The sequence below is a fragment of the Mytilus edulis genome, chromosome 11, assembly GCF_963676685.1.
Source record: "Mytilus edulis chromosome 11, xbMytEdul2.2, whole genome shotgun sequence".
In the NCBI taxonomy this organism is placed as follows: domain Eukaryota; kingdom Metazoa; phylum Mollusca; class Bivalvia; order Mytilida; family Mytilidae; genus Mytilus; species Mytilus edulis.
Window position 1 is genome coordinate 64,523,848 of NC_092354.1, and position 21,996 is coordinate 64,545,843.

At 33.7% G+C, this 21,996-nt stretch overlaps 1 protein-coding gene across 1 annotated transcript; it reads right to left on the minus strand.

Moving 5' to 3' along the window:
- Positions 1-1,487: 1,487 nt before the first annotated feature.
- Positions 1,488-5,762, minus strand: LOC139496058 (uncharacterized). Its single transcript, XM_071284492.1, has 2 exons — positions 3,623-5,762; positions 1,488-1,604 (listed from the first exon to the last, which is right to left on the minus strand). Exons 1-2 carry the CDS (start codon positions 5,613-5,615, stop codon positions 1,498-1,500), a joined length of 2,100 nt encoding a protein of 699 aa, XP_071140593.1. The 5' UTR covers positions 5,616-5,762; the 3' UTR covers positions 1,488-1,497.
- Positions 5,763-21,996: the final 16,234 nt, after the last annotated feature.

Sequence of the window (21,996 nt, forward strand, 5' to 3'; positions counted from 1 at the left end):
TACTGTCTACATATATAGTTGAAAGTGACAGTCTTGTTACATCCAGGCTCCATGTTTTGTCATATCTAAGCACAGATTTAAGCAAAAAGAATCATATCTCCATCTCCCATATCATTTATATGCTTTTTAATATGTAAATGCGGGGAACGGCCTAAATTGACAACCTGTTTTTTTAAGCTTGACATTGCTAAAGACTATTTTATCCACATGTGTTATGCTATTTGAAACTTATATTTCCATTAAAAGTACATTTATAATATGTTAAAGTTTTTTTGATAACTTAACAACTTCAGAAAATTGTGGTTAGTGAAAAATATTACATTTGATATAAGGCCTCACTTTATTTGAAAACCTCTAATAACAGCCAAATATGAAAAATAATACAATAACTGTAATATTCTTTCTGTCTTGCAAATACCAACTAAAAGTAAAAATATGAACTCTTTCATACTCTTCGGAATCAAAGTGGACTTTCATACTCATTTTCTTAACACATTCATATCTTTTATACCAAGATAAAAATATAGAAATACATGCATCAAATACTAATGTAAGGAATATAACTGACCTGAATATAAAGTATGGTTTCCAGAATAAGAAGAATAAATATCTCTAAATCACAATAAAGTATCAGTGTTCTATATCTCTGTATAGAATTTAAAAAGAGTGCCTCAATATCAAAGGAGTTCACAGAGTAACCAATCGTATGAAGAAATAGAAAACCCAGGATGTAAATACCTAAGTGAATAGAAAATCAAAGTACTGTCATACTGTATACTCTGTCAAAGTCAGTCAACAAGTCAATGCATGAACGAATATATACAAATACTATTTATTAACATAAATGATAAAATCAAGCTGTACTACAAAATTGTTCGTGCATCAAATATAAAAATAAGGAGACTGAATACAGCAAATTGTCAGAAATACACTCTCTTCAAAAAATGCCAACACACTTTTATTTATGTTTTAGTTTTGAAAATATTCTTGGTCATATGAACCCATTACTAATTGGCATGCCGAGGTCAGGAGAAGCACGGCCCAATTTGTTTAAGTGAAGTTTAAAAGAGATTTCCTATATATAGTATCTCTGGAGACGGTATGATTTTTGGGTTTAGATACCAGCTTTGGAACATCAAGTCTGCTATATTAGTCACCTTATTAGATGTAAAATTCAGTGTCCTTTTAAGAGGTAAGTACATTTATACAGTTGAAAAATTAGTAATAATATTACGCATTTTTATTTTGCCTGCTAGCGTACTGTTATTTTGAACCATTGAAATACAAGACTCACCATACAGATGTGGATTTTTTTTATTTGCTCTGACAGGCAGTTGTTATTCATTCGTTTGATGTGTTTCAGCTTTTGATTTTGTCATTTGATTAGGGACTTTTCGTTGTGAATTTTTCACGGCGTTCGGTATTTTTGTATTTTAAATTTTTCCACTTGTTCAAAGCGTAGAATGGAATTAAATAACTATAGTCACTGTGTTAAACTCATTTTATTGTAAGAAATCCTGGTTTACTGGTATCACCTGATGTCCATGCTTCGTGTGTGTTCTCGTCGTCATTCACATCAAGCTTCATCACCGGTGTATTGGCATCTGTAAAATAAAAAACAAATTTTAAAACGAAGTTATGATTGACGGGACATATAATAATTGTGCAACTGTCGTTTTTCTTTTGGCAAAAATATGGATCCGGTCTCAAATCCTTATGTCTAGCCCGAATAAGCTAGACGTTATCTTTAAAGACACTACCCGTAAGAGGGCGCTGCATAATTTGAGTAAGACGATGCCATCACCTTCACCGGGAAAGTTTACATTCTTTCGAACTCAAGGGATACGGTAAGAGCTATGTTAAAAGGGACATTCTCAGAATATTTAAATTCATCTTACCTGATGGTGTTGTTTGTATTTGACTATGCCAATATTGCAATGCATCATCTAAGTCTTTGCTGATTAAATTCTAAGAAATTAAGAACGTGTAAGGTATGAACGATTCTAAACATATCTTTGTGTCCGGTTTTCGCCCGCCCAATTATACTGTAAAATGATTGCGAGCAAATGTAACCAAACGCTGCGCAAATAATCTCAAAATTTAATGCGCCCACGTAATCGAATGTATGCCCGGGCCCCTTTTAGCCTGAAATATGTGTTTTGTAAAAAAAAATCGGAATGTTTACTGCCCCTCCTTATTTTATAATATATAAAGAATTAAGGTGAAGTTTATTTTTAATTAACCAAGTATTTATTGTTGACCTGCATTGTTAATATCATTTAATTATTTTTAAATAATAGTCCTGTTTAACGACTTAGTCTTTAATCTCCTTTAACTTTTAATTTTACAACACGCATTGTTTTCTCTATAAACATGCCATTTAAATTTTGCAAGCAGTGGTGTATTTCTTATTTAAGCTCGTATTCTTAGATTAAAAAAAAAGCAAGTTAATCAGTTGCTAACTGGGGTGATCGTCCTGCAGCAGAACTAAGTGACCAATGGAAGGATGAATATTAAATTGGGAAGAACTTAGGCCATGGCTAAAGTAATGAAAAAAATAATTAAGGAATGACTGTAATATTTTTTCTGTCTATGAAGAAATAACATAAAAAATTTGGTGCACACTGAATAACGCGCGTAGCGGGTTATTTAACAGTGTGCACCACATTTGTCATGTTATTTCGAATAGGCAGATTTGAATTTTTACGATATCGAGAAAAACCTGTTTAATTCCTATAAAAAAATAATGCGTGTTTAAATTATTGTGATTAAAACCCTGTCGCATTTTTCGCAATAATAAAAACATCGCAATAATTTCGGAATTTACAGTACTTCATTTTGGTTTTTGTATGACTATAATGAAGTGGTTTATTTTCGGTCAAAATAATAGCAAGAGGCTGTTAAATTGACAAAAGCAGATTTTCCCCGCTGCATAAAAATGATATATGCATTTCTGGACCCCCAAAAAGCATTAAGAAAAGAAAAAAGAACTCGCATTCGGCGATGTCATAAATTTACGTTCTAGAGATATAACGAACATTACAAATAACGCTTTTTTGTAAGCGTGACGCGTGAAAGTCAAGTTATTAAGCGTAAACACAAGAAACGAATGAGGGCTGTACACATGACATAACAAGCGTTTTCATTACAATGATCAACTGATCATAAGCGGGATACGGGAATCTGTCAAAACAACTAGCAGGGTCAGGTATATGACCCCTCACCAAATGAAACCTCCTATGTAGTAAAGTCTGATTACGATATAATCCATTTATTCAGTACATACAAAAGTGATATGATAGCCCAATTTCAAATCCAAGGAAATACCGTTAAAAGAAATACCAAACCTACTTAGTTCTCTTTGATGTGTATTGTTTGTTTACGGCTTAATACGTGATGTTTCTTAAAAGATACTGAAGAAGATGTAATGTGAGGACTTTGGTAATAAGGCCACTATATATGTACCACCAAAGGCAAAAATACAACAAAAACAATGATATTTGGCTCTTTCTTCCATTGACGATGGTGTTGTCTTTTCTAATTATGATTTATGATAACCCCTTGGTATAGTTAGCTTATCTATAAAGAGTGCACACAACAATTTTTTTTTATATATAATTACCTGACTTAGATTTAGTTAGCTTCGGAATAAATGATTTTCTCCTCTTCTTAAGTTTTGTACTTTCTTCAGGTGCTAATGCTTTTATCCCAGATTGGGTGGACGAACGTCTTAACGACTTCGAATTGTCAAAATGTTCTCCGTCATCAACAATAAGCACATTGCCATTTTGATAAGACGTGTCTTCATTAAGTGATATTTGTCGACTAGGAAAACTCATTGATCGTTTAGTCATTGGTCTACTTTCAGAAATGGCATTATGAAGTCCTATACCTGTATCTTTACCTGCTGTAAACATGTTTGATGACGATTTATTTGACGTATCTGGACCTGTTGGAATTTCTTCTACGTCATCAAAAACATTGACTAACGAAGCAGACGATACAATATGAACAATTTCCTCGGAGATGCTGTGACACTTTTTCCTACCATTTGGAAGTATATTTTTTGCTTTTTGAACATTTGTTTCAAGGTCTGATTCCTCGTCAATTCTTGAAAAAGTTTGCGTTTGCGCAGACGACATAATTGGAAGAGAATTCTCTCTTTTCATGCCTGCCTTTTTTACTGCACGTATAGGAATTTTCGTTACTCTAGGAAGTGTTGAAACTGAATCATTACTATTTAATGAATTATCATTTATTTCACTCTCACTTGCTCTACGATTTGGTTTAACATTTTGTGCAGCGTCATGAGGATCATACCACAATAATCCAGCTACTTGCGTGTTGGATCGCATGAGCAGCTTCCGCTTCCGCTTAGTTGCAGCATCCTCTTCACCTGCATCAGAATTTACACGATTGAGAACAGCTGTAGATGTGAAGGATTGTGAACTCGCAGATTTTCCAAGCTTTCTTCTATCATTTATATGAAGGTCTGTAGCTTCCGTATTGTTTATTATAATTTCATTTGCACTATGACAGTTATGATTTGTATTTGTTTCGATGTGATTGATTTCGTTTATTTGAAACGTATGCACTGATGATTTTCTTTCTAGCATATTGTTAGAATATCTTTTTAAGTTATTTTCATTGCACAATCTTGCTGGAATACTCTTTGAACGATTTATAGATGCATTGATCGGATGGTCCTCATTCTCGCTAATATTATGTAAAGCACTAAATAAAGCAGGGTTTAACATTACCGTTTTCTCTTTCTCGCCCCGATATTTAGACTTTTTGCCTTTACCAAAGGACTCGTTATTATCTGTCGTTCGTTTATGTGACTTTTCGGTTTTTGCAGATGCTGCAACGGATTCATCTGGACTAGAGATTATTGCCACTGTTGTTACCATGGCTACGTTTTTATCATCTTCAATAGTTGACTCTCTTCTTGAGCCTACGTCAAATTTTGGTCGTTGTGAACTATTTAAAGAATAATCTAATCCGGAAAACTCATGACCACTTACTTCGATTTCATCTCCGTCATCGTTTTCAAAGACAGAATTATCATCACCACTGTAGCGAGCGCGCCTTATGGCACGTTGTATTTCTTGTCGGTCAAAATCTGATAACGACTCCATAAAAGCATCGCTAAATGTAATTTCGTCCTGTTCAACATGGTCCAAATTATAATCACGTACAATCCACGGAATTCTAACGAGATCTACCAACCACCCGACGCCAAAACAACCTAATGTAAATAGATACAAAAACCCTGCTTTATATCGTCGGAGGTAAAAATGATGTCCTCCCAATATTCCAAACCATATCCAAATCAGGTACACATCGTCTGCGTATATTTTGTTTAGATTAACTCCAACTTTCCATTGTTTCCGCCTGTGAACAATGGCGGAAATTCTAAACAAATCAAATAGCCACCAAATGCCCAAACCTCCTAATGTGAACGTGTATGACAATCCCCATAAAATTCTCCCACTGTAATACTGATGAGCACCGAGAATTCCGAAGGGCGATGCAGCAATTAAGTATGTTTTCAGAATTTCTAGATCAGTTGAGAATTTTTCTTTTGTGTTGCTTTGTTCTACTAAAGATGGCATGAAAAATCCATCCAGAACCCAGCCTATACCGTACACTCCAAATGTTAAAAGATATAGCAATGCTAACGAGAAGTTCCTCAGGTAAAAGTGATGCCAACCTGAAAATGTAAAAAAGTTTCAAAATTATGTTGTTAGAAAGAATAGATATAATATCTGGTACCGTTCCGGAGCACCCGAGATTACCCCGTTTTTTTACATGGTTCGTGTAGCGTAGTGTTTAGTTTTATATGCTGTGTTTTGTGTACTGTTGTTTGTGTTTTGGTCTCAATTTTTTGTCATGGTGTTTTAGTTTATTTTCTACTTATGAGTTTGAATATCATGGCTTGCGCCGTCTTACGTGTAATCATAGACCCCTGATATCTTCATATGAGACCAAATGATTTCAACTATGTACTTGCATTCTTTTATTTCAACCGACCGTTAACCATTTTAACTATTTGACGAATTGGCCTTAGTTTGCTTTACGTCCAGTGATGAGTATGTTATGCATATCAAAGACGAAAACCGTTCTGTATTTTTTTGTATGTACATTCATTTTGAACTATTTGTAAATAAATATTATAACAGCTCTAAAAGGTAAAGGTGTACAAAGCTCCTATAGATGTAATTTACAGCATTTAATTTGTTTCTATATTTTAAACTATACAATGATGAGATTTACAGAATACAGAATAAAAGGGCAAAACAGAGACTAAATGGCAACAACAAAATAAAGATTAAAGAAAATATAATCAAACGACTACGAAAGAATGAAGAAGAACAGGGTTCTGAAATAAAGAAAAGAGAACTGAGAAAAAAGAAAGGATAAACATGGCCTTATATCATAGAGAGACGTATACCCCTTTTCAGACCCTCATGTTATGCTACACATTGAAGTACTTGCCTATTATCCCGAAAGGAAACCAAACAAGATACGAATCCAACACTGTCTTCTCCGTTTTATACTTATCATCATCACACGCATCATTCTCATCCTGAACCATAGATCGTATTCGGAACAAGTCTATTATCCACCCTACTCCAAAGATCCCGAACGTCAACAAATACACAACTCCCATAAACCATCGGTTTAGATAAAAATGATGCGCTCCGAATGGACCTAAGAAAATGGCTAATAAGTATGCTGTCTTGACCGATTTCTGTTTATGACTTTTTAGTTTATTTAATCCTTTTTCCACATTGAACATAAATCCAAACTTAGGTCTCGGAAATTTGATACCATATGTCTTCTTTATTTGTTTCGACATGATTTCAGTTTGTATTTATGCAAAATCAAATTTAACCTTAATTTCTAAATAATTAAAACATCCCTTGTCTTTTTATTTTACTATTCTAGCTTAAACTTATTCCAACATAACTATGTTTAGCATTCCTATTTAGCAAATGAAAATTACGATTGTTTAAATTAGTTCAGGATTTAGAAATTTAAAGTGGTCTATCATTTATACGCTTCACAAAATCAATTTCTTTCCGAGGTGGTTAAAATGTAACCTATTGTATAAACGGATTATTTAGATTAATACAGAGATTATAAATTCACTTATAGAATAGGTCACTGTTAAATATTTGATATTATTGAAATTATTATTAAGACTATGATATTGAAAAATCGTTCACCTGAAACTTTAATTGTTTTGAAAATAAACAATACACGAAACTAAATTAAAAAGTCTGCTGTGCAAATTTCAGCACTATTTGCACCCAACCACACTAAAGTTGTATACAATGTTCTCCTATTGATCTTACCTACTTAATTCTTCGAGTTATTTTTTTTATCAAATATTTTGTCTTAAGGTGGCACCCAACACTTTCACTAAAACTAATTTGGCTCGTTTAATTTTATAAAATTTTGTCAAAGTGTTAACTTTGACCCTTTAACAAAAATATAAAAATTTCAAAATTTTTGAACCAACCGTTTTGTCAGAAAAATTACACTGGTTATATATCAGTTTGAAAAACACCAATTTTGATCATTGAGAAGCTTAATATTCTTTTTACAACACAACATAATTAAAACGTTTAGCTGACTTTACAGAGTTATCTCCCTGTAGTGTTGGGTACCACCTTAAGTAGAAAGTGATACCTGTGTTGACTAATCTATAATGGGCAGTATCCAAATATCCATTTGACAGTGCTCATAACTGATATAACATCCAGTCATTGTGTTGTTGTGCTCTGGTAAATTTTCGTATTTTAACTTGTCATTCGTTTTGTTTATGTTCATTGTCAATATGCCTTTTAGGTTATTTTTGTGGACATATTTTGTTTTTGTTTTTACAGCGATTAAGATATTGACTGCCGTACCCCTATTTTTGACATTTTTACCTATTATGTCTGTTTGTTTTGTTCACACATTGTTTTCAATATCATAATGGAATTTTATGTGACTGTCATGCAAGTGAGAGATTTATCAGCTATAAAACCAGGTTTAATCCATCATTTTTTACATAAGGAAAATGCCTGCACCAAGTAAGGAATATGACAGTTGTTATGCATTCGTTGATATTTTGAGCTTTTGATTTTGCTATTTGATTAGGGACCTTCCGTTTTAGAATTTTCCTTGCAGTTTGGTATTTTTATTATTTTACTTTTTGTTATAAAATCATGCCACACAATTTTAGTTACTAGTAGTAGTGACGATACCAGTTGACTTTCCTGCAAAACCGTCGAATATCTGATGGTCTAGGTGGAAAAAGATCCTTTATTTATTTCTAAATTCGTTTGTGTTATGTTTTTCAAGGGTATTTTTTTTATGTCTTATAAAATAATTTTTAATCTGTGAAATTCTACATGTTAAATAAAAATTACTTAAATTAGAAATTACTATCAATTTTATCAGTATTATATATTTTCGTTATTTTGCACATCCTTCATTACTGGAATAAGTATGTATTGGTACTATTGATTTTTTTTCTATTTCCACTGTTATTCTTTAAACTTGTGCACCCTCTTTTTTTTTTTTTTTTTTTTTTTTTTATAATTATTTTTGAATAAGTAGAAAGAACAAAAGCAGTAACGTGGTATGTCGCGATCGTTAACTCTGATACTGAGTTTGTGATATACCATGCGTAGACGAAATGCCACCAGCTGTGGCGTCGACTTGGTGGTTATAAACAAGGCAAAAACCGGACAAATAACACTTGTACATCGATAAAGAAAAGGTCATATGAAAACATATAAAAATTAAATTTCTTCAAATCAAGGATTTGCAAATCCTTGTTCAAATGAATACAAATTAATCTAATTTGCATTACAAATCGATAGAGACAAAACACATTTTAACATAGAAAAGAATTATTTCATAATTATGATAGTTTGATTCTTGTTCGATTAGTATATACATTTGACTATTAAACATCGACTATGATATGAAACATGTTGAAGTGAGACAGCATTCACAACTGCAAATTGATATGCAGAGAACATTTCTTTACATACGTTAGTTACCAATCCTTGGTCACAATTGCACATTGTTATGGAGAGGAAATTTCTTTACATAGGTCAGTTACAAATCCATTATTTTTCTCATTTTTGACCAGTACTTCTTTATTTAGTAAACCAAAATATGTTTTTAAACAAGAAGTAGTACCAGAGCAAGATGAAGCAAAAATGGATGCTTTAATTTAATCGAAGTTATCAAAACTGTTTTACAGCAAAATGCATTGAGTACGTCGGTAAGGGTAAAACGTTTGGTTAGCTCGCTTGTTAGCTGAACCGTGAAGTCCTTTTTAAGATATATATACTACACTCCTTTCGAAGAGGTTTAGATCTCCAGACAGATAAATTGGTTATCTTAGGGACCAGTTTACTATTAACGGAGGGCAGTTTACCTGACCTAATAATGACTTCACGGTTCAGCTAGCAAGCAAGCTAATCAAAAATATTACCTTTACCTACACACTCAATGCATTCTGCTGTATTACTGGTAAATTATTAAACCAGGGATATCATTACAATATATTACTTAAAACCTTTACTAAATTTTTCCATAAATTTGAATACTTGATTTTGAAGTTTGGTTGTAACTGTAGATAACTTCTTTCAAACGGGATAGCACATCCTCATTTTTACGGAAATGTTGTTAACCGTGGCCGGAAATTTAGAAATGATCCTGGTAAACTTATCGCTTCTTGAAATAAACTTATTCTAAAAGTTTACCAATTCAATAGTTATCAAAAGTACCAGGATTATAATTTTATACGCCAGACGCGCGTTTCGTCTACATAAGACTCATCAGTGACGCTCAGATCAAAATAGTTCAAAAAGCCAAATAAATACAAAGTTGAAGAGCATTGAGGACCGAAAATTCCAATAGGTGGTGCCAAATACGGCTAAGGTAATCTACTCCTGGGGTAAGAAAATCCTTAGTTTTTCGAAAAATTCAAAGTTTTGTAAACAGAAAATTTATAAAAATGACCATATAATTGATGTTCATGTCAACACCGAAGTGCTGACTACTGGGCTAGTGATACCCTCGGGGACGAAACGTCCACCAGCAGTGGCATCGACCCAGTGGTGTAAATAGTTATCAAAAGTACCAGGATTATAATTTTATACGCCAGACGCGCGTTTCGTCTACATAAGACTCATCAGTGACGCTCAGATCAAAATAGTTCAAAAAGCCAAATAAATACAAAGTTGAAGAGCATTGAGGACCGAAAATTCCAATAGGTGGTGCCAAATACGGCTAAGGTAATCTACTCCTGGGGTAAGAAAATCCTTAGTTTTTCGAAAAATTCAAAGTTTTGTAAACAGAAAATTTATAAAAATGACCATATAATTGATGTTCATGTCAACACCGAAGTGCTGACTACTGGGCTAGTGATACCCTCGGGGACGAAACGTCCACCAGCAGTGGCATCGACCCAGTGGTGTAAATAGTTATCAAAAGTACCAGGATTATAATTTTATACGCCAGACGCGCGTTTCGTCTACATAAGACTCATCAGTGACGCTCAGATCAAAACAGTTCAAAAAGCCAAATAAATACAAAGTTGAAGAGCATTGAGGACCGAAAATTCCAATAGGTGGTGCCAAATACGGCTAAGGTAATCTACTCCTGGGGTAAGAAAATCCTTAGTTTTTCGAAAAATTCAAAGTTTTGTAAACAGAAAATTTATAAAAATGACCATATAATTGATGTTCATGTCAACACCGAAGTGCTGACTACTGGGCTAGTGATACCCTCGGGGACGAAACGTCCACCAGCAGTGGCATCGACCCAGTGGTGTAAATAGTTATCAAAAGTACCAGGATTATAATTTTATACGCCAGACGCGCGTTTCGTCTACATAAGACTCATCAGTGACGCTCAGATCAAAATAGTTCAAAAAGCCAAATAAATACAAAGTTGAAGAGCATTGAGGACCGAAAATTCCAATAGGTGGTGCCAAATACGGCTAAGGTAATCTACTCCTGGGGTAAGAAAATCCTTAGTTTTTCGAAAAATTCAAAGTTTTGTAAACAGAAAATTTATAAAAATGACCATATAATTGATGTTCATGTCAACACCGAAGTGCTGACTACTGGGCTAGTGATACCCTCGGGGACGAAACGTCCACCAGCAGTGGCATCGACCCAGTGGTGTAAATAGTTATCAAAAGTACCAGGATTATAATTTTATACGCCAGACGCGCGTTTCGTCTACATAAGACTCATCAGTGACGCTCAGATCAAAATAGTTCAAAAAGCCAAATAAATACAAAGTTGAAGAGCATTGAGGACCGAAAATTCCAATAGGTGGTGCCAAATACGGCTAAGGTAATCTACTCCTGGGGTAAGAAAATCCTTAGTTTTTCGAAAAATTCAAAGTTTTGTAAACAGAAAATTTATAAAAATGACCATATAATTGATGTTCATGTCAACACCGAAGTGCTGACTACTGGGCTAGTGATACCCTCGGGGACGAAACGTCCACCAGCAGTGGCATCGACCCAGTGGTGTAAATAGTTATCAAAAGTACCAGGATTATAATTTTATACGCCAGACGCGCGTTTCGTCTACATAAGACTCATCAGTGACGCTCAGATCAAAATAGTTCAAAAAGCCAAATAAATACAAAGTTGAAGAGCATTGAGGACCGAAAATTCCAATAGGTGGTGCCAAATACGGCTAAGGTAATCTACTCCTGGGGTAAGAAAATCCTTAGTTTTTCGAAAAATTCAAAGTTTTGTAAACAGAAAATTTATAAAAATGACCATATAATTGATGTTCATGTCAACACCGAAGTGCTGACTACTGGGCTAGTGATACCCTCGGGGACGAAACGTCCACCAGCAGTGGCATCGACCCAGTGGTGTAAATAGTTATCAAAAGTACCAGGATTATAATTTTATACGCCAGACGCGCGTTTCGTCTACATAAGACTCATCAGTGACGCTCAGATCAAAATAGTTCAAAAAGCCAAATAAATACAAAGTTGAAGAGCATTGAGGACCGAAAATTCCAATAGGTGGTGCCAAATACGGCTAAGGTAATCTACTCCTGGGGTAAGAAAATCCTTAGTTTTTTCGAAAAATTCAAAGTTTTGTAAACAGAAAATTTATAAAAATGACCATATAATTGATGTTCATGTCAACACCGAAGTGCTGACTACTGGGCTAGTGATACCCTCGGGGACGAAACGTCCACCAGCAGTGGCATCGACCCAGTGGTGTAAATAGTTATCAAAAGTACCAGGATTATAATTTTATACGCCAGACGCGCGTTTCGTCTACATAAGACTCATCAGTGACGCTCAGATCAAAATAGTTCAAAAAGCCAAATAAATACAAAGTTGAAGAGCATTGAGGACCGAAAATTCCAATAGGTGGTGCCAAATACGGCTAAGGTAATCTACTCCTGGGGTAAGAAAATCCTTAGTTTTTCGAAAAATTCAAAGTTTTGTAAACAGAAAATTTATAAAAATGACCATATAATTGATGTTCATGTCAACACCGAAGTGCTGACTACTGGGCTAGTGATACCCTCGGGGACGAAACGTCCACCAGCAGTGGCATCGACCCAGTGGTGTAAATAGTTATCAAAAGTACCAGGATTATAATTTTATACGCCAGACGCGCGTTTCGTCTACATAAGACTCATCAGTGACGCTCAGATCAAAATAGTTCAAAAAGCCAAATAAATACAAAGTTGAAGAGCATTGAGGACCGAAAATTCCAATAGGTGGTGCCAAATACGGCTAAGGTAATCTACTCCTGGGGTAAGAAAATCCTTAGTTTTTCGAAAAATTCAAAGTTTTGTAAACAGAAAATTTATAAAAATGACCATATAATTGATGTTCATGTCAACACCGAAGTGCTGACTACTGGGCTAGTGATACCCTCGGGGACGAAACGTCCACCAGCAGTGGCATCGACCCAGTGGTGTAAATAGTTATCAAAAGTACCAGGATTATAATTTTATACGCCAGACGCGCGTTTCGTCTACATAAGACTCATCAGTGACGCTCAGATCAAAATAGTTCAAAAAGCCAAATAAATACAAAGTTGAAGAGCATTGAGGACCGAAAATTCCAATAGGTGGTGCCAAATACGGCTAAGGTAATCTACTCCTGGGGTAAGAAAATCCTTAGTTTTTCGAAAAATTCAAAGTTTTGTAAACAGAAAATTTATAAAAATGACCATATAATTGATGTTCATGTCAACACCGAAGTGCTGACTACTGGGCTAGTGATACCCTCGGGGACGAAACGTCCACCAGCAGTGGCATCGACCCAGTGGTGTAAATAGTTATCAAAAGTACCAGGATTATAATTTTATACGCCAGACGCGCGTTTCGTCTACATAAGACTCATCAGTGACGCTCAGATCAAAATAGTTCAAAAAGCCAAATAAATACAAAGTTGAAGAGCATTGAGGACCGAAAATTCCAATAGGTGGTGCCAAATACGGCTAAGGTAATCTACTCCTGGGGTAAGAAAATCCTTAGTTTTTCGAAAAATTCAAAGTTTTGTAAACAGAAAATTTATAAAAATGACCATATAATTGATGTTCATGTCAACACCGAAGTGCTGACTACTGGGCTAGTGATACCCTCGGGGACGAAACGTCCACCAGCAGTGGCATCGACCCAGTGGTGTAAATAGTTATCAAAAACACTGTAATAAGATCATTGAATATTGTTTTTATTGGTTTAAATATTGATTTTGTTATCAGTAAATTAAAAGCAACCTAAATAGTACTGGTTTGTTTTATACATTATTATACACATTCATGGATCTACAATCTGTCGATACCAGTCCTGTATCTTGGCATTGCACAAGATCATGTTTTTCTCTGACTGTTTATGACGTCTTTACACTAAATCCATTGGATGTTGGATGTGTACGGATTGATAATTTAGTCTTATATGCATGGTTTGTTTATAATTTGTTAAAGCTTTGAACTAGCTGTCAGTTAACTGCGAGTACTCAAAAATCTGTTCCTAGTGTCTTTTTGTTGTTGGGATGTTGAATTGTTTTACATTGTCATTTCGAGGCCTTTTATAGCTGACTATGTGGTATGGGCTTTGCTCATTGTTGAAGGTTGTACGGTGACCTATAGCTGTTAATACTTGTTAATACTGTGTCATTTTGGTCCATTGTGGAGAGTTGTCTCATTGGCAATCATACCACTTCTTCTTTTTTATATATAGACATCCATACAGATATATTGGTTATCTGTCGGACAGGTCTACTCTTAACGGAGGGCAGTTTTCCTAATCTAATACCGGTAATGACTTCACAGTTCAGCAAGCAAGCAATCTAACTAAAAATATTACCTTTACCTACACACTCAATGCATTCTGCTGTAAACGCTTTCAAATCTAGATGCTTTATCTTCTCTCCAGACCAAACATGTTTAAGTTGTTTCAGTGGACAAACAATGCAGATAAATGTTTCAGTGGACAAACAATGCAGATAAATGTTTCAGTGGACAAACAATGCAGATAAATGTTTCAGTGGTCAAACAATGCAGATACATGTTTAGATATACAATTGTTTACAACTACCCTAAGTTAGGAATTTGATGTTAAGTAGTTGTCGTTTGTTAATGTGGTTTATAAGTGTTTCTTGTGTCTTGTTTTTTATATAGATTAGACCGTTGGTTTTCTCGTTTGAATAGTTTTACACTAGTTATTTTGTGTATGCGTTCTTTTTCAGTGTAATCAATTGTATGCTTTCTTTTTCAGTGTTATTAATTGTGTGCTTTCTTTGTCAGTGTTATCAATTATGTGCTTTCTTTTTCAGTGATATTAATTGCATCCATACTACATGTACTAGTTGTACATCTATCCTTCTCTGTCATCTTTAAATCGATTAATACAAATTGCAGGAAATTTCAACACGGGAACAATTTTACAAAAAAATGTCGAGAAATACCGGTAGAACATGCACATGACATAAATACTACCACAAATGGTTTCAGTAACAAAGAAAATAAATACACGAGTAATATTTTTTATTTGTGTCCTGTTTTTAAAGCAAGGTTTGGAAATAACTTATTCCAATTTGCATCCCATTTTGGTATTTCGAGATCAAAGAATATGCACTTAATAGTAGGTGAAAATACAGAAATAAATCGTGTATTTAACATTGACGTTGATGTACGACCAGACGTGAAAATATGCCAGACATTTAATTACCGGCATGAAAAACGGTCGTCTGCTTACGACGATAGTCTTTTAAGGTTTAACAATTCTCAAAATGTCAGATTAGTTCGTTCTCTACAGTCCTGGAAATATTTTTATGAATTTAGGAAAGAACTAAGGAAACAATTAACTTTTCGACGCCACATTCAAATCGAGGCTGAACACAATATTATGCAAATTCTGCAAAATTTCAACGAAGAATCCAGAAAAATGGTAACTTTAGTGGGCATCCATATTCGACTAGGAGATATATTCAGTAATAGTTATTTAAAAAAAGTTGGTTTTAATATTGCAACACCGGAGTATTTGTCCAAATCTGTCAACTATTTTCTATCAAAATATAGAAATGTTCTTTTTTTAGTAACTTCACAAAACATGACTTGGGCTAAAGCTAACATGCCACGTCACGTGAAAAACAAGGTTGAATATATTGATAGTCCGAAATGGGAGGTAATAGTCGCAACCTTATCACTCTGTGATCATACAATAACAACAGTTGGTAGCTTCAGCTGGTGGATTGGATGGTTGACTGGAGGGGAAGTGACGTATTATAAATGGCCAGTAAGAGACGGATCAATACTCAGGAAACAATTTAACTATTCTGACTACTTCTATCCAGGATGGATCGGATTTTGATTGCCAACAAAATATGGGTCGGAAACTAGAAACAATTTTGCAAGAACTATACTGACTATTTCTATCTAGGATAGATCGGATTTTGATTGCAAACAAAATATGGGTCGGAAACTAGAAATAATTTTGCGAGAACTATTCTGACTATTTCTATCCAGGATGGATCGGATTTTGATTGACAACAAAATATGGGTCGGAAACTAGAAACAATTTTGCGAGAACTATACTGACTATACTACAATAATTTTTTATTATTTAATTTGGTTTAATATATAGCGAATTTCTGAACAGAAAATAATATTTATGCTTATCTTGTGAACAAATGAAAATGATCCACAAAACATATATGACCAAATAAACTAATAAACATGTGACAATCTGCTTCTATTGGTACCAAGTTGCTTACAATCAAACGAAAAATGACCCCAAATATTTTTTTTTAATAAATGTAGTATTATATACAATATATAGCGAAAACTCTAAGGTGTTGAATACTTAAGGCCTCATTCTGTATGTAGTTAGTTATCAAAAGTACCAGGATTATAATTTTATACGCCAGACGCGCGTTTCGTCTACATAAGACTCATCAGTGACGCTCAGATCAAAATAGTTAAAAAGCCAAATAAATACAAAGTTGAAGAGCATTGAGGACCCAACATTCCAAAAAGTTGTGCCAAATACGGCTAAGGTAACTTACGATCATTAAAATGTGTAGGTTGCACGTTAAATAAATTGTGCGAATACAAAGAAATTGACAAAATCCAAAATGATATTAAATAAATGTGCGAAGATTTGTTTGGGACTTTATTTGAAATACATTTTTTTATTTGTTTCGCTCCTCAATAATGAATTGAGTTCGAAAGATAAGTGCTCGAACAAGACAAATGAGATGTAACAGCAAAAATAAAAGCAGCGATATTTTATACAAAAGTATACAAAACATAATCACAAGATTGTATGTTGACTTCTAATTTTCTTTTGTAATTTGTTTGGTATAACGCACTTTTTTTTATACATAAACAAGAACCACAACAAACAATTAAGAAGAAGCTAGACACAAATCATATTTGTTATAGCAAAGGTAGAAAATCAAGTGTATTAAAATTGAATATTTTACTCCAATATCATTCATTGATATACTATTTTAGCCAGCCCGTTTCACATCGAGTAAAATTTTGTGCTGATTCAATCCTGAACATTTCCTACAGATATAGGTATCAAATGTACCAGGCTTATGATATAATACGCCAGACGCGGGTTCGTCTACATAAGACTCATTAGTGACGCTTAAATAAAAATAGTTAGAATGCCAAAACAAATACAAAGTTGAAGAGCATTGAGAACCCAAAAAACCTAACATTTTTTAACAAATACGGATGACGTTATCTATGCCTGGGATAAGTACAGTTGCTAATGACGTTTTAAAAACAATGATGCTGACGAAGTATCTATTGTTAGTTTTTGACTACCGCTAATTATAAAGTTTTGAATAATTACTTCTTTTCATTAGAATACTAAATCAAATTTTGCACAATATCCAACATTTGGTTTTTACGCAATTTGAATGAATACTAAATTTTTCGTTTTAGGACAACAAAACGAAGAAACAGACCCTTTTTAATACACTAGATACAATAATATATTCAAAACATATCTTGAATGAATAACAAAATACCATTGTTTGCAAAAATGATTTTGAACGGACGAGTACCAAGTGGGAGATGCAAATAATTTCACAACAAATTAATTGACTCGAGGTTTTTAATATCAGGTCGTTTCGGTGAATCTTCATTGAAGGACAATATATACCTCACGTATTTGTTTATTCATTGTGATAACCTAGACGGGTAGTTGTCATGGTAACGCAGGTTTTCAAATGTTTCCGATACTACATTATAGTGAGATTTCTATTATCATACTACACTTCTATGAAAAGCAGTTAACAACCCAAATATAGGATTGATTTATCTTCCGGAAATTGAAACGGACACAAAACAAAATATCTGTATCAACAAATTGACTATTTATAAGAATAATAAGATGTGGTATGATTACTAATGAGACAACCCTACACAGGTGACAAAACGACATAAAAGTTAACAATTATGGGTCATAATATGGCCTTAGATAATAAGTAAAACGAAAAGTAAGGACTAATCATCTATTTATTATACTTTAGCAAACATATCTTAAATTTCAATATATTAGTAGATAATATCATGGGATATTTTATTTTCTCAAATGCATATAAAATTGAGAAAGGAAATGGTGAATATGTCAAAGCGACAACCACCCGACCATAGAGCAAACAACAGCCGAAGGCAACCAATGGGTCTTCAATGTAGCGAGGATTCCCGCACCCGTAGGTGTCCTTCAGCTGGCCCCTAAAATATGCATAATAGTACAGTGATAATGGACGTCATACTAAACTCCGAATTATACACAAGAAACTAAAATTTAAAATCATACAAGACTAACAAAGGCCAGAGGCTCCTGACTTGGGACAGGCGCAAAATTGCGGCGGGGTTAAACATGTTTATGAGATCTCAACCCTCCCCCTATACCTCTAGCCAATGTAGAAAAGTAAAAGAATAACAATACGCACATTAAAATTCAGTTCAAGAGAAGTCCGAGTCTGATGTCAAAAGATGTAACAAAAGAAAATAAATAAAATGACAATAATACATAAATAACAACAGACTACTAGCAGTTAACTGACAAGCCAGCTCCAGACCTCAATTAAACTGATTGAAAGATTATGTCTTCATCATATGAATATCAGGTACAATCCCTCCCGTTAGGGGTTTAGTATCATACTATCATAAAATATATGAGAAGAACATAACCCGTGTCATGCCAACTACTGTTTTTTTAAGAAATAAATGTGTTTAGTTCTGATGCAAAGACCCTATCAGTGAATCAATGTTAAAGCCAAAATATGCAATCTTTAATGACCTGACAACAGTATCGTAACTATATCCCCTTTTAATAAGTCTATTTAAAGGTTTTGTTAGTTTCTGAGGAGAATACTGACATTTTTGTGCTTTATAAAGAATATTTCCATAAAATTTTGGATGTGAAATACCTGAACGTATAAGATGTCTGCATGTTGAGTTATATTTACGAATTATTTCCTTATACCGGTGATAAAATTTAGTAAATGTTTTGACCAGTTTGTGATATCGAAAACCCTGGTGTAATAATTTTTCAGTAATACATAAATTTCTCTCGCTAAAATCTAATACATTGTTACATACACGAGCGAATCGTACAAGTTGAGATATATAAACACCATAAGATGGTGACAAGGGAACGTCACCATCTAAAAATGGATAATTAACAATAGGAAATGAAAAATCATCTCTTTTATCATAAATTTTTGTATTAAGCTTCCCGTTTATGATATAGATATCAAGATCGAGGAAAGGGCAGTGGTCATTGTTATCATTAGCTTTATTTAAAGTAAGTTCTACAGGATAAATTTCTTTAGTATACATACTGAAGTCGTCATTATTTAGAGCCAATATATCATCCAAATATCTAAAAGTATTGTTAAATTTTTGTATCAAATGTTGTTTTGATGGGTCTTTGCTAATTTTAGTCATAAATTGTAACTCATAACAATACAAAAACAGGTCCGCAATAAGTGGTGCACAGTTAGTCCCCATTGGAATTCCAATAACTTGACGATATACGGAATCTCCAAAGCGAACAAAAATGTTATCAAGTAAAAATTCAAGTGCATAAATAGTATCAAAGCATGTCCAATTGACATAGTTCTTTTGTTTATTGCTACTAAAAAATGATCTAAAAGAGTTTGAACATATGTACTCGCAATCCGACTTTTTAAATGCCCAGTTAATTAGGGATGTGAATTTTTTCTTAATAAGAATATGAGGCAAAGTGGTATATAGGGTAGAAAAATCAAAACTTTGAACAGATTCAAAATCACCAATATATGCATGCAATTTATCAAGTACTTCCAACGAGTTTTTGACACTCCAAAAGTAATTAATTCCACTATTTTCAAAGGCCTTATTTGAACAATTTATTATCAGGTTTTTTATTGTACCAAGTGTACTAGTAAGTAAAACAGACAATTTAGTAGTTGAACAATGGCTGGAAGATGAAATAAATCTATATTTGTAAGGTTTTTTGTGCAGCTTCGGAAGCCAGTACATAGTTGGGACTTTCATTGTGTTTGGTTCTGCTTGTAAAGAAGTAGCTAAAAGTTTATGTTTGTTACAGATGTCGTTTTCTGAAAATGAAGTCAGTTGGAATGTTGGTGAATTCGTGATTTCCTTTTGCAGAACCTCTATATAAAATTTACGTCAAACAATAATGATATTATTAGCAGCTTTATCAGCCGGGACAAAAACAAATTCCTTGGCTAGTTCTGTTAGTTTATTTTTGATACGCGAAATAGGGTTTTAATAGTTTTTGTTGAGGGTAAAATGTTCTTTAAAATGTTGTATTCGAATATCAACTATCTTCATTACTGAATTAAAAAAAGAGTCCAAAGATTTTTTGTCAGCTTTTTCCCGTTTTACCCATTTCAAACAGTAGGCGCGGAGTGAGTCGTTGATGATATTACGACACTCATTCCAGTTAATAGTTGACGGGGGACGATATTTAGGTCCTTTACTGAGGAATGATTTTAACTCTCGGTCGCGAACGATGTTAAGGTCTCCTGTTATAACATGGGAAATTGGTCCATAGGTGTATTCTGAATTACTGCAATTACACGACATAGGTGTATTTTCAGTGATATTTACATCTTTACACAATTGGCTATAATTAAACACATATTTTCGGGTAGATTTCTTGTAAATATAACAAATGAGAGGGAGTTCAGTATTATCAAAATATCCAGGAATTTGGTCTTTAACAGAATGGTCGTTAAAAATACCGGCAATATTTACAAAATCAAAACCTTTATTGACATACTTTATTTTAATAAAATGTTTTTTATGATCTTCAGGGCGATCAATTTTTGGAAACAGTTTAGAATAACAATATGCCATTATAATTTGGACAATTTCATACTTAGGACTGTAATATGAAATTGTGTTGCAATCCTCTAAAATTTTATTTAATTTATTTATAGGTAAAGAACAAAGCTTGGTTAACAGATAATGTCTGCCGTTGTTTTTTGAAATGGAAATTAGGTCCGAAATATTTGTATGGTTGGTCCGAAATTTTCTTTGATTGCGATTTTTTCTGCGTCCATGAGAACGATTTTTACGAACAGTTTTAGAAACTATATCCAAAATGTTAACAGAATCGGTTCTTGATATATTGCCAATTCCCATGATATTATCATTAAGACCGAGAGGGTAGACTGTCTGTAATTTTTTAATCCAATTTAATTCATTTATTTTTCGTGATCGTACGAACTTGGAATGAGATTCACCAGGCTGCTTATTTACTACTTCTAAAGGTTGAACTGTTAAATATTTAATAGGATGACTGTGCTTCTTAAGATGTTGATAAATGATACTTTTGAATTTATTGGGTCTTTTAAAACGATACAGGTGTTCTTGCGTGCGTTTAGATAAATATCGCCCAGTTTCACCTACGTACTGAATACCGCATCCCGGTTTGTTTCATGTGAGTAAATAAATAATACTGTTTGTTTTTCAAGTAATATCAGTTTCAAAATTTAGAGAAAATGTGCGACCATTAAATGTGGACCTTACTGTATTGTTGGTGGAAAGACGGGGACACGTAAGTCATTTTTTGTCATGACACTTATCGATAGAAGGGTAACCACGATTTTTATTGTTAAAAACGTTAGCTATAGTAGTATTTTTAGATAAGCGATTCTGAAGATTGAGACGTGTAGATACCCTTTGAACGAGTTTAGTATTTAATATTTTTCCATTTCTAAGCTTCATATTTGTTTTTTGGTATGTAGATTTATTACAAAGGAGCAAAGACTGGCGTCCAGAATATGAACCATCACACAGTAGATTAAATGGTGTAAAAATGATAAAACTGTTCGGCTCAAGACGTCAAATGCTTATTGTCATAAGTTACCCGACAAATTTAACAAGAGATAGGGTATATCAAGGTAGCGACTGACGTCTGACTAAATAGATGAATGGGGCTGAATATT